This window comes from Gorilla gorilla, chromosome 15 (genome assembly GCF_029281585.2).
Source record: "Gorilla gorilla gorilla isolate KB3781 chromosome 15, NHGRI_mGorGor1-v2.1_pri, whole genome shotgun sequence".
Classification (NCBI taxonomy): domain Eukaryota; kingdom Metazoa; phylum Chordata; class Mammalia; order Primates; family Hominidae; genus Gorilla; species Gorilla gorilla.
The window spans coordinates 69,402,416-69,414,888 of record NC_073239.2 but is presented as its reverse complement, the minus strand read 5'-3'; the positions used below and the strand labels follow the sequence as shown (position 1 = coordinate 69,414,888).

At 37.1% G+C, this 12,473-nt stretch overlaps 1 protein-coding gene across 5 annotated transcripts in view; it reads left to right on the top strand.

The window, feature by feature from the left end:
* Positions 1–12,473, top strand: part of TXNDC16 (thioredoxin domain containing 16) — a 125,729-nt gene that overhangs the window by 86,471 nt on the left and 26,785 nt on the right. For all 5 annotated transcript variants that reach the window (XR_008671330.2, XM_004055177.4, XM_055361390.2 and 2 more), the window contains exons 17-18: positions 8,958–9,042; positions 10,671–10,809. Coding sequence is in view for 4 of the 5 variants with exons in the window: in XM_004055177.4 (XP_004055225.2) it covers positions 8,958–9,042; positions 10,671–10,809 (224 nt within the window). In the remaining variant the exon portion in view is untranslated. The remainder of the gene's footprint in view (positions 1–8,957; positions 9,043–10,670; positions 10,810–12,473) is intronic.

The window sequence follows — 12,473 nt, the reverse complement described above, 5'->3', positions numbered from 1 at the left end:
TCACACCTTCTCTTTACTTAGACCCTTACTCTATTTATCTCTTGCTTCACAGGAATGTGTCTTTCAATAAGTTTTTAAGGAAGGGTACACATAGGGTGTTTTTTCTGACCGATAGTATTTCTGGGAATGTTATTTGTTGCTTTTGCATCTAGGTGGCCTCTTGAGTCGGTAACAAAACCCTCAATTTTTTTTTTTTTTTTTTGAGATGGAGTCTTGTTCTGTCGCACAGGCTGGAGTGCAGTGGCGCGATCTCGGCTCACTGCAAGCTTGGCCTCCCAGGTTCATGCCATTCTCCTGCCTCAGTCTCCCGAGTAGCTGGGACTACAGGCGCCCGCCACCAAGCCTGGCTGATTCTTTGTATTTTTAGTAGAGATGGGGTTTCACCGTGTTAGCCAGGATGGTCTCGATCTCCTCACCTCGTGATCCACCCGCCTCGGCCTCCCAAAGTGCTGGGATTACAGGCGTGAGCCACTGCGCCTGGCCAATGTTTACTTCATTATACTAACTCTTACCATTTATCTAGGAAACTTCCCTCCTCCTTGTTTTTCTTTTCTTGAGTTGGATTTCAAATTCTGAATGAAAGATTTTAAGAATATTTGTCTGAGAAGAGGACCCCACTGGTCTAGCATTATGTTTGCACATAGTAGATACTATTAACTACATATTAAATTTTGCTTTCTACAAATTTACATCTAGCAATTTTTTTCTACTTTGTTTTCAGAATTGTAAAAAGTAAAAACGAAAGGAACTTACAAAAAATAAATAATAAGAATATTAATATGTGCCCTGTGGCTTATCATCTTTGAAGGCAAAATCCTAGAGAGCATATCTTTATATTTTTTATTTTTTTTGAGACAGAGTCTTGCTCTGTCACCCAGGCTGGGGTGCAGTGGCATGATGTTGGCTCACTGCAACCTCCACCTCCCAGGTTCATGCAGTTTTCATGCCTCAGCCTCCCAAGTACTGAGACCACAGGCATGTGCCATGCAGCAGCATGCCCAGCTAATTTTTTGTCTTTTTAGTAGAGACAGGGTTTCACTGTGTTGGCCAGGCTGGTCTCAAACTCCTGGCCTGTAGTGATCTGCCCACCTGAGCCTCCCAAAGTGCCGAGATTATAGGCGTGAGCCACCGCACGTGGCCTTATAGAGAGCATAACCTTATAATGAAAAAAAAATTTTTATGAAAAATTGGGAAGTAAGTCTGTGTTTTACTCCTCCACCTTCCTTCCCTTTTGAATGTTTTTGCTCCAACGGTTGACAATGTCCTCTCTGTACCTCAGGTGCCTGGTGCCCTAACCTTCTCATTTATTATTCACACTAGGCCTCCTTCCAAGAAGAATTTAAGTCTTCAGATCATAAAAAGCACAAATAGGATAAAATCATTGAAAACAATGTAAAAACTCAGCAATAAAACAGTAGGGGGTAATTATGTAGAAAGTCTAGAAAACACTGTCGTTTATCATAAAACTTAGCCCTAAGCAATCTGGTAGCAACTAGAAATAAAAAGATGAAATTTTTGCCGTCTATCGTCATATATAATAAATCGCAACACACAAGTTAGGATGCTGATTAATCCACAGAGAAAACTTTTTCCTAATTCAAATATTGAAAAGAATTTTTCATATTATTTTTTACATTGGGAATCAACATAAGAAATGGTGTACTTGATCATATTTTTACACAAATGATGATAAAATGTACATACAGTCATCTCACAATACAAGTCAAAAACGTAATGTTAAATTACTTAAAGGTAGTTCTGGTGTGCCAAAATGATGTAGCCTGGATATGATAACTTCATTATTTGACTGGATTGATTGTTCCCAACATTGTCAGTTAGATATTCGTTCCTTTTTATTTCTTTTAGTTTGTTTTTGTTTTTTTGCAAACACTGATATATTAGTAGCTGGACTATCAACATCTATTGAAGAGAGAATAAATAATGATAAAAATCTTATGAATTTATTAACATTTCTATATAAATTTGTGTTTTGTTAATAAAAGCTAGCTCTCGTTAAATTTAGCCTAAATCTGCCTCCGTATATATTTTAAGTTCAGACTAAAGGTTTCTCTATAAGTAGTGAACTGTAACCTAACTAAATGTATAAACAGACTATAACCAACTCTTATACCATTCACCAAGTTTTGGTCAATCAAAGGTGGCCAACTGTTCAAATCCTGTTCAAATAAGACAAATGCCAAGCTGTAACCAATCCAGCTATTTCTTCACCTCACTTCCTCTTACTGTCTGTAAATCCTTTCTGACTTCATGGTAGCACTGAGGTTGCCATGAACCTATTCTGGTTTTGGGGGGGCTGCCCAGCTGGCAAATAGTTCTTTGATCAGTTAAACTCTATTAAATTTAGTTCGAAGTTTTTCTTTTAACAGATGGTGTCAGAAATAGGACCTATAGTAGAACTTCCAGCGACCCCCGGAAGCATAGAGTGACCAAATGGTGTACCCGCTGGGCCCATTGTGTCCATTGCTCTCTCGCAGCCACTGGGGATCGTGGGTAAGTTCTCTTTCAGACTTTGAAGCTCCACGGCTTTGTGTTCTGAGCTATCTGAGTTTATTTGAGCAGATTTTTTTTTTTTATCTGAACTGGGTTTGGAAGTTGTTACAGAAATTGGACTGGGTCCAGGATCAAATTAGATCTGATAATTAACTGACTTAGATCTAGTTAAAGGCCTCAGATGTCTGAATCAGACAGAAACTGACAGTAAATGGCAATATTGTAGGTAGTATGAACTTCAGCTTTCAGAAATTTGCAGGGACTTTTGTGTTCTATCCCCTTTGTTTCTTTTTCTTGCACTCATAGGTAGGAAAAAAGTCAATGACTAAGTTGTGAGGAAATCTGAGAGCCAAAGCCAAGATTCAACATAAAAATGAGATCCTTAATTTCTGAAGAACTGAGTACTCCACTTTCTGGCTACAGCTACCTACAAACACTTACAAAAATGGCAAAATGTTACTAAAGGTAATTTAAAGTTACAGTAGAACATTTCAAATGAAAAATGCTACACTTTAGAAGTACATTTAAAAATGAGGACTCTCTAATTAGGCTTATTCAGGGATGCCTATTGGTGTGCAGAAGCTTCTGAAAAGATTTCAGTATTTTTTTTGCCTGTTTTTTTTTTTTTTTTTTTTTTTTTTTTTTTGAGACGGAGTCTCGCTCTGTCGCCCAGGCTGGAGTGCAGTGGCGCGATCTCGGCTCACTGCAAGCTCCACCTCCCGGGTTCACGCCATTCTCCTGCCTCAGCTTCCCGCGTAGCTGGGACTACAGGCGCCTGCCACCACGCCCGGCTAATTTTTTTTTTGTATTTTTTAGTAGAGACGGGGTTTCACTGTGTTAGCCAGGATGGTCTCGATCTCCTGACCTCGTGATCCGCCCGCCTCGGCCTCCCAAAGTGCTGAGATTACAGGCGTGAGCCACCGCGCCCGGCTGTTGCCTGTTTTAAAAGACCCTTTGTAACAGGTAGCCAGGGCCAGGAACAGTGGCTTATATTTCCACATGCCTATAATCCTAGCATTTTGGGAGGCTGAGGCAGGCAGATCACTTGAGGTCAGGAGTTTTTAACACCAGCCAGGCTGGGCAACATGGTGAAACCCTGTCTCTACTAAAAATACAAAAATTAGCCAGGCATGGTGGCATGTGCCTGTAATTCCAGCTATTTGGGAGGCTGAGGCATAAGAATTGCTTCAACCCAGGAGGCGGAGATTGCAGTGAGCCAATATTGTGCCACTGCACTCAGTCTGGATGATGGAGTGAGTGTCTGTCTAATTCCAGCTACTCAGGAAGCTGAGGTGGGGGGAATGTTTGAGGCTAAGAGTTCAAGACCAGCCTAGGCTACATAGGAAGACTGTGTCTCTAAAAAAAAAATAAATAAAAATATAAAGAGCTTGCTGACTATAGGTTTAAAAAAATAAAAGAGAAACCATTTAAAAGCCAGCAAATGAAAATTTTTTATAAAAGCCATAAAATCTGCTTCTGTCTGGATGTCTCTGTGTCTATATGTGTTATGTATGTGTGATATTTGGTAAATCTAGTTTCAAAGTTGTTAACAAAGTAAAATAAAAATGGCTTCAAGAGTGTAACTTAAATATAATTCAGATATTTTTGCCTGGATCTACTGGTCAGACAGGTTTATGCTGTCTTTACATGTTTTAAGGTCATAAAACTGCTAATTTTCTATAATATTTTTGGCACTTGCTTGATTTGTCTGTGGGCTAAAGCTGGCTGTTGAGCTTCCGTAGAGCTTTGCACACATCTTACTATAAGCTGGTCTTTGGTTTTGAGCTTCAAGATTCTGGGGTCTGGGCAGGTGGCCATGGTAGGGCCTGGAGGCATGTCGTCAATGCTTAGGCCACCTGCTGCAGGGCCCCTTGTTCCTCCTTGCTTGGCCCAGATTTGCCTCATGGCCATGCTGGGAGTGGTCAGATCCACCAGACATCCTCTTCACAGCTCTGTCTTCTGTCCTGACATCTGGTATGTAAATTTAGGACCCAAAAGAGCCCTGCCTTTTATAGGCATCAGGTGCCACAAGGGTACTCAGGACTAAGGACAACTGAGAAAGACATTAAGGAGGGTACCTGTGTCATAATTTATTTTCCAATAATTAAAAATCTTTAAGTCATGTTAAATAATAATAAAATGTCTGAGTCATTCCTAAATAAGTTAAAATACTAAAATATTAATTATTAAACATGTTTGTTTATGTACTTTGACATCTTATTTTTACATGATATAAAACTAAATATATTTAGATTTGTTAATAAAATTAAAATATCTTTCTAAAAATTATAAATGATTTTCATCTACAAATATTGATATAAAACAGTTCAAAATTAATTTCTAGGTTTTTACTAGAAATTTGGGTTACTAAGAGTCAAAATTATAGCTAACATAATATAATTAAAACTACTAAATGTAAGAGAATTCTAAATAAAGAGTCTATTAAAAAAGCAAGATATATTTTTGGTGAGGAAAGTTATAAAGGCATAAAAATGTGAGAAAAAAAGGAGTTATTTAAAGATTGTTTCAAATTAAAAGAATAAAAAAGATATAGATAAAACTAAATAAATTGTAGAAAGTTAGAAAACTTCAAAATTGTTATGAGATTACAAAGTTTAAAATCTTGTGTGATTAAAAGCTGACTGAAATGAGATTTGTATATAAGTTTTTATTAAAATCAGCTTTAGAATTGATAATACACTAATAAAAGAATACAAATTTAGTTTTCTCTTTTGCACATAAATTTCATGTAATACTAATAAGACACAATAAAACAGTTTCATTCACGTTTTGAATAAACTCTCAAAAAAGGGAGAAAGAAGAGACATATTCTATCTTTATTAGGTCTTTTAATTGTTTTTAAAAACTGAGTCCTTTTTTAATCAACAAAGGTCTTTGCTTTTTAAAACCTTTTAATTATCACTTTGGCTAAATAAATGATTTATTTTACAGTGACCTGTGATCTATTTTGATAAGTGTTTTAAACTTTTGACATATTTAATAGGCTTCCCAAAATCAAGTTTAAAATGAAGTCTTTTTGACCTCAAAGTAACTTTCAAATGTTACAGAGGGCCCCTGCAGCATCCAAAAGAGAGATAATGAACAGGTTAATTTATTATGTAAAATTACATGAAAAATATTGTCAGAAGATAATGTTCAACCTTCTTAGACTTTCATACGATTTTTAAAATACTTTTTTTCTAGTTCTGTGAAAAATATCATTGGTAGTTTGATAGGAATAGCATTGAATCTATAGATTGCTTTGGGCAGTGTGGCCATTATGATACTGTTTTTTCCCATTCATGAGCTTGGGATGTTTTTCTATTTGTTTGTGTTTTCTCTGATTTCTTTGAACAGTGTTTTATAATTCTCCTTGCAGAGATCTAATTTTTGCATTTTTAGTAGAGATGGGGTTTAGCCATGTTACCCAGGCTGGTCTCAAACTCCTGAGCTCACGTTATCCTCCCACCTCGGCCTCCCAAAGTGCTGAGATTACAGGAGTGAGCCACTGTGCCCAGCCTGGATGCTCTTTTTTTCTTTCTCTTGCCTGATTTCTCCAGCTAGGACTTCCAAGACTACGTTGGGTAAGAGTGGTGAAAGAGGGCGTCCTTGTCTTGTGCCAGTTTTCAAGGGGATTACTTCCAACGTTTGCCCATTCAGTATGATGTTGACTGTGGGTTTGTCATAGATGGCTCTTATTGAGGTGTGTTTCTTCAGTACCTAGTATATTGAGAGTTTTTAACATGAAAGGGGTATTTTATTGAAGGCCTTTTCTACATCTGCTGAGATAATCATGTGATTTTTGTCTTTAGTTCTGTTTATGAGATGAATCACATTTATTGATTTGCATATGTTGAACTAACCTTGCATCCCAGGGATGAAGCCTACTTGATTGTGGTAGATTAGCTTTTTGATGTGCTACTGGATTTAGTTTGCATACCTTGTTGAGGATTTTCAATGTTGATCAGGAATACTGGCCTGAAATTTTCTTCTTTTGTTGTGTCTCTGCCAGGTTATGGTATCAGGATGATGCTGGCTTCATAGAATGAGCTGGGGAGGAGTCCCGCCTCCTTAATTTTTGGGAATAGTTTCAGTAGGAATGGTATCAGCTCTTCTTTGTATGTCTGGTAGAATTTGGCTGTGAATCCATCAGGTCCTGGGGTTTTTTTGGTTGGTAGGCTATTTATTACTGATTCAAGTTCAGAACTTGTTATTGGTCTGTTCAGGGAATCAATTTGTTCCTGCTTCAGTCTTGGTAGTGTGTATGTGTCCAGGAGTTTATCCATCTCTTTTAGGTTTTCTAGTTTGTATAATATAGGGGTTAGGAGTGCTTTTAGTTACTGGGGTTTTCTTGCTTCTCAGCTCTCCCTGCTGACAGAGCTAAAAAACAGATGTATGTATGTATGTGTGTCTATAAAAATAATTATTCAATAAGATGTGATAGTAGAAAAAATAATATTGCTAAATAAATGTTTATTTTATGCAATTAAAATATATTTATAGTAGCTGAAAAGCTTTTTGTGCATATTTTTATTCAGATAATTGAGTACTTTCTTGTATTTGAGGTTGCCATATATTTTGGCATATATACTGTTTTTACCAAGGAGGAGAATATGCCTGGTTTTGAATGTTCAGAGGAAAATATGTATTCTAGTTTAGTGGAAATGGATATGCATCTGAGATCTACAGTCATATATTTTCCCATCCTGTGAGTCACTTAGGATTTACAAACACATGGATTTACGAAGAGACTTTTTAAGAGACATATTCATAAGTAGAGAGTCTTTTGTATGAGGAAATTATATGGAAATAATGGTGTACTTTTCTATTGCTACTTACCTAAAATGAAAAGAAGCTGAAACAGATTCTGTTATGTCATTGCTTTAGATACAGTTTATCCATTGACTGGAATTTCACTCTGTTCACTCTTAGAAATGAAAGTACAGACACACAGTCCTTTCTAGTTTATATTCTCATGTGTCTTTTCTACTTTGATGTAGCATGGGCTAAAAAAAATTTTAATAAGTTTTCTCTCTCTCTCTTGTCTCTCTTTTTATTTTTTTTGAGACAGAGTCTCACTCTGTGGCCCAGGCTGGCAAGATCTCAGCTCAGTGCAATCTCCAATCTCCTTCTCCCAAATTCAAGCGATTCTCATGCCTCAGCCTCCTGAGTAGCTGGGACTACAGGCACATGCCACCATGCCCAGCTAATTTTTGTATTTTAGTAGAGATGGGGTTTCACCATGTTGGCCAGGCTAATCTCAAACTCCTGTCCTCAAGTGATCCACCCACCTCGCCCCCCAAAGTGCTGGGATTACAGGCGTGAGCTACCGCACCTGGCCAGTTGTCTCATTAAATCTGTGATTGTAAATGAGCTCCCCATGCTGCCTACTGAGCTACTCTAGTAAGTTTGCTTTCCTACAGACAGTATTGCTCAATCTTAGGGAAAGTATGTACCCTTTTTAAAGAAAATAATCTTGTGGTTACCCGATGTTGACAATGTTGAATGCTTACATCATGAATGTAGTGCTGACTGCTGAGGTACAGATCTTTGGGTTCAGCATGCCTAGCCTAGTAGGTACTATGTGACTCATTCTTCCATGAGTGTTTTTCTGTTTGACTGCTGTGAATCTTTCATGTATGAATTGAATTATCATTTGGCCTTCACTTGGCAAGAATTTGACCTATAAGTCCACCTCTGTGCTTTTCTCATTAGTCTACAATGATTTAATTCAGACTTGCTTCTTGGTTATAGGATAGTAATTATTAACAAGATCCACAGTATGCTATTATTAATGAAAATGTATTCAGAAATTTATAGAAATAGCTTGTATTTTGAATATGTATATCCTAACAAATGAGAAAAGACAATACAAATTAATCAAAGTTCAAAACTAATGAAAACACATTAGAGAAAATGTAGGAATTGTTTTTTAAAAGACACAGAATCCCTTATACTTGCACAACCCTAACACAGACACTGTTAGAGGGCTAGAATTTTCAGTCTGCTATTTTTTATGCATATAGATACTTTCAGATTTTATGGTTATAATGTGCATATCATTTCACATACCTACTTCTCTTTTCAGGCTACACATAAGACAGCTGTCTCCATTTACTCTGCCATAGGAGTAAATTAAAAGGCAAAAAGTATTTATTCAGTAATTATGATTAGAGTGCTATAAAGCTTATGAATTACATTTAGAGTACATTTGTTTTGGAAGCCACGCTGCATTATATCAATTGACATTTCTGTAGTAATCCCATGTCATAAAGAGAATACAGGTTTATTTTGGAACGACTAAATTATATAAGGCATCTGCACTTAAATATTATTTCTGTAATTAATTAATAATGAAATACTACCACCTATAAATCTCTTCATCAGTTGAATAGCATACATAATTATAAAGGTTTCAGATTTTTGTCTTCTCTATGTATTTATAGCAAAAGAAGATTTTAGTGAAGCAGGAAACTACCTAAAAGGATATGTTATCACTGGAATTTATTCTGAAGAAGATGTTTTGCTACTGTAAGTTTATTGCTCTTTTAATTTTAGGGAGGAAGAAATTATGCAAAATAATGTTATCTAATAATTGCTTATATTTACACAGCTGATGGAGGAAAATAAGGTAGCAATCTAAAGAAATTTTTTTAATTTCCTTCTAGGAAATAAAGTACCTGGGAAATACTTTAGATTCTTTAGCTATTCTTTTACTTTAGACCAAAGACCCCATGGGGCAGTCTTGGATTCGTATTTCACCATCCTCCTATAAAAATTTTCCTCTTTGGGTCCTATTACCTACAATGTGGTTCTTTGGAGTTATCATAGTTTGGGATAAATTTTACTTTTTGAGCATCTGAGGTTTTATTTACCCCCTGGGTGGGTGAGTGGGTGTGTGTGTGTATAAAAATCAGTGCTTTTTTTAGCCTCTTAAATTACCTTATCTGTAGAAGATGGGACTTCTATGGACTACCAAAATATTTTAGTTGCTATAGAATGAAGGACTGAACTGCAAATTTGGAGATTATTATTAATACATATCACATTCTCTATGGCCCATTTTCAGGTATAGGTGTACTTACTAAGCCCCAGTAGTTTGTCTTTCTTAGCTTCTGACTATAAATTCCTAATTATGATTTCTAAGCTTAAATCTTTCATCTTGAACACTGGTGACATATGCTCTTGGTGATCAGGCTTTTGTTCTATATGTGAAATCACTGATTTTCATAAAGTATATATTAAAGAAGGAAATATGAGGACTGTCCATCTGACAATGGGTAATCACCCACGATCTTCTACTCTGCTGTCATTGTGCATTTAGCTGTGGTCCAAAGAGCTAGACCAGTAGTTTTCAGAGTGTGTTTTGTTTATAACCAACTGGTCAACTAAGAGGTTCCTTTAAGTGATCTGAAAACTGGCCTCTCCACTAATGTTTATGTTGTTATAATGTCTATACTTTGTTCTGGCATGAATTAAGTTATTATACATGACTACTTCACTAGTAATTTTACATAAAGCTTTCTTCTATTTAGATAATTTTCTTTTAGGTTTAGTTAGCGAAAGGGATTGTGGGAGGGTGGATTTGGGCTCTTGTTTCAGTGGAGAGAGTACAGACTATGTCAGGAACAGACTGTGTCAGGGACACCTCATTTGAAGTCTGTGTCTGCCATTTATCACTCTCTAAGTCCTATTTCTTCATCTGCAAAATGAGGTCATAATGGCCACTTTCATTCTGAAAGTTAAATAAAAACATAATTGAAATACCTAGTATAGTGCCTGGCAGATAGTAGGTTTCTCATAAATGCCCATTTTCTTACTCAGCATTGTGGTGAGCATATCCAGAAAGGTCGAGAACCATTCACTGTGTTCCAAATCTGATTTATTTTCTTGTTGAGTAAGTTGTATAGAAAAAAATCCGGCTAGATTACTGCCTTGTTGCTTTTTAAAAATCTAGTTTGTTATAGATTATTACCTGTTTCTTTCTTTTAATGTAGGTTGTCATAGAAGATAAGTTTGCCTGAAAATGGAGTTCATTTTTTTCCTTAGCAGTAGGACTTCCCATTTGCTGCCTCACACTGTGACCTCCTAGCCTAGATTTTCATGTTTTTGACATGCTAGATTTTGATCATGAATTTTAATACTGCCTTTCTCCATAGGTCAACCAAATATGCTGCAAGTCTTCCAGCCCTGCTGCTTGCCAGACACACAGAAGGCAAAATAGAGAGTGTCCCACTAGCTAGCACCCATGCACAAGACATAGTTCAAATAATAACAGATGCACTACTGGAAATGTTTGTGAGTATGTTTTATAATAAGGGTGATACTTGAAATAAAATCTAGATCAGTCAAAGGTAGTATATATTCATACACATTTTTCCATTTTTTGCTGGTACAGGGCAGGGTGATTTGTGAGCTGAGGATTCACTGGATTGTTCTGTTTTATTGTTGAGTCATTATGCATGCAGCATTTTGAGTCCACTGCTAAAAGTTTACATCTTGCTGAGACTAGTGTGGCTGAAGTTCATTCACGTGCTTAATCCAGGGTGAAACTTGTTATAAAGCATGTGTATTCTGGAAGGTCAGCCTGCCCAGCTTCAAATCATTGGTTGAGTTCTTACTGACATAGGTTAACTTCTCTGTTCTTCAGTTTCTGCATGCGTAAAATGTAGCTCATAGTAGCATCTGCTGCAGACAGTTATTGTGAGGACTGAATGAGACATGATTTGATAGTGCTTTGTGTATATTATTTAGTCCATGATAAGCATCCAACAAATGTTAGTTACTATTCTTATTATTTATATGGGTTTTTTTGTTTTGTTTTTGAGATGGGTCTCACTCTGTTGCTCTGATCTCAGCTCTCTGCAACCTCCGCCTCCCGGGTTCAAGCAATTCTCCTGCCTCAGCCTCCCAAGTAGCTGGGATTACAGGCGCTCACTACTACACCTGGCTTTTTTTTTTTTTTGTATTTTTAGTAGACACAAGGTTTCACCATGTTGGCCAGGCTGGTCTCGAACTCCTGACCTCAAGTGATCCGCCTGCCTCGGCCTCCCAGAGTACTGGGATTACAGGCATAAGCCACCGTGCCCAGCCTGGTTTAAAAAAAGTTTTTAATTTCTAATTTTTCTGGGTACATAGTAGATGAATATATTTATGGGTTACATGAGCTTTTGTTTTTTTTTTCTTTAGACAGAGTTTCACTTCCGTCACCCAGGCTGTAGTGCAATGATGTGATCTCAGCTCACTGCAACCTCTGCCTGCTGGTCTCAAGTGATTCTCTTGCCTCAGCTTCCCAAGTAGCCAGGACTACAGGCATGTGCCACCACACTGGATAATTTTGGTATTTTTTTGTAGAGACAGGGTTTCACCATGTTGCCCAGGCTGGTCTCGAACTCCTGAGCTCAAGTGATCCTCCTGCCTTGGCCTCCCAAAGTGCTGAGATTACAGCATGAGCCACCGCACCTGGCCACATGAGGTATTTTGATACAAACATGCAATGCATAGTAGTCACATCAGGGTAAATAGGGTATCCATTACCTCAAGTGTTTACCCTTTGTGTTTCAAACAATCCAATTTACTCATTTAGTTATTTTTAAATGAACAATTAAATTATTTTTTACTATATCACCCTGTTATACTGGCAAATACTAGGTCTTCTTTATTCTTTCAAACTAGTTTTTGTACCCATTAACCATCCCTACTTCCCCCCTCCCCACCATTTCCAGTTAAAAAGGCTTTTTTATCCAAAACATAGGCAGTAACAAATGCTGGTGAGGATGTGGAGAAAAGAGACCTCTTGTACACTCTTGGTGGGAATGTAAATTAGTACAACCAGAGGCTGTACTGGGTTTTGTATATGGTGAAAGATAGCAGTCTAGTTTCATTCAGCATATGGATATCCAGTTTTTTCAGTAGTCCTCTTCACTACCCTTCCCAGCTTCTGGTAACCATCCTTCTCTCTA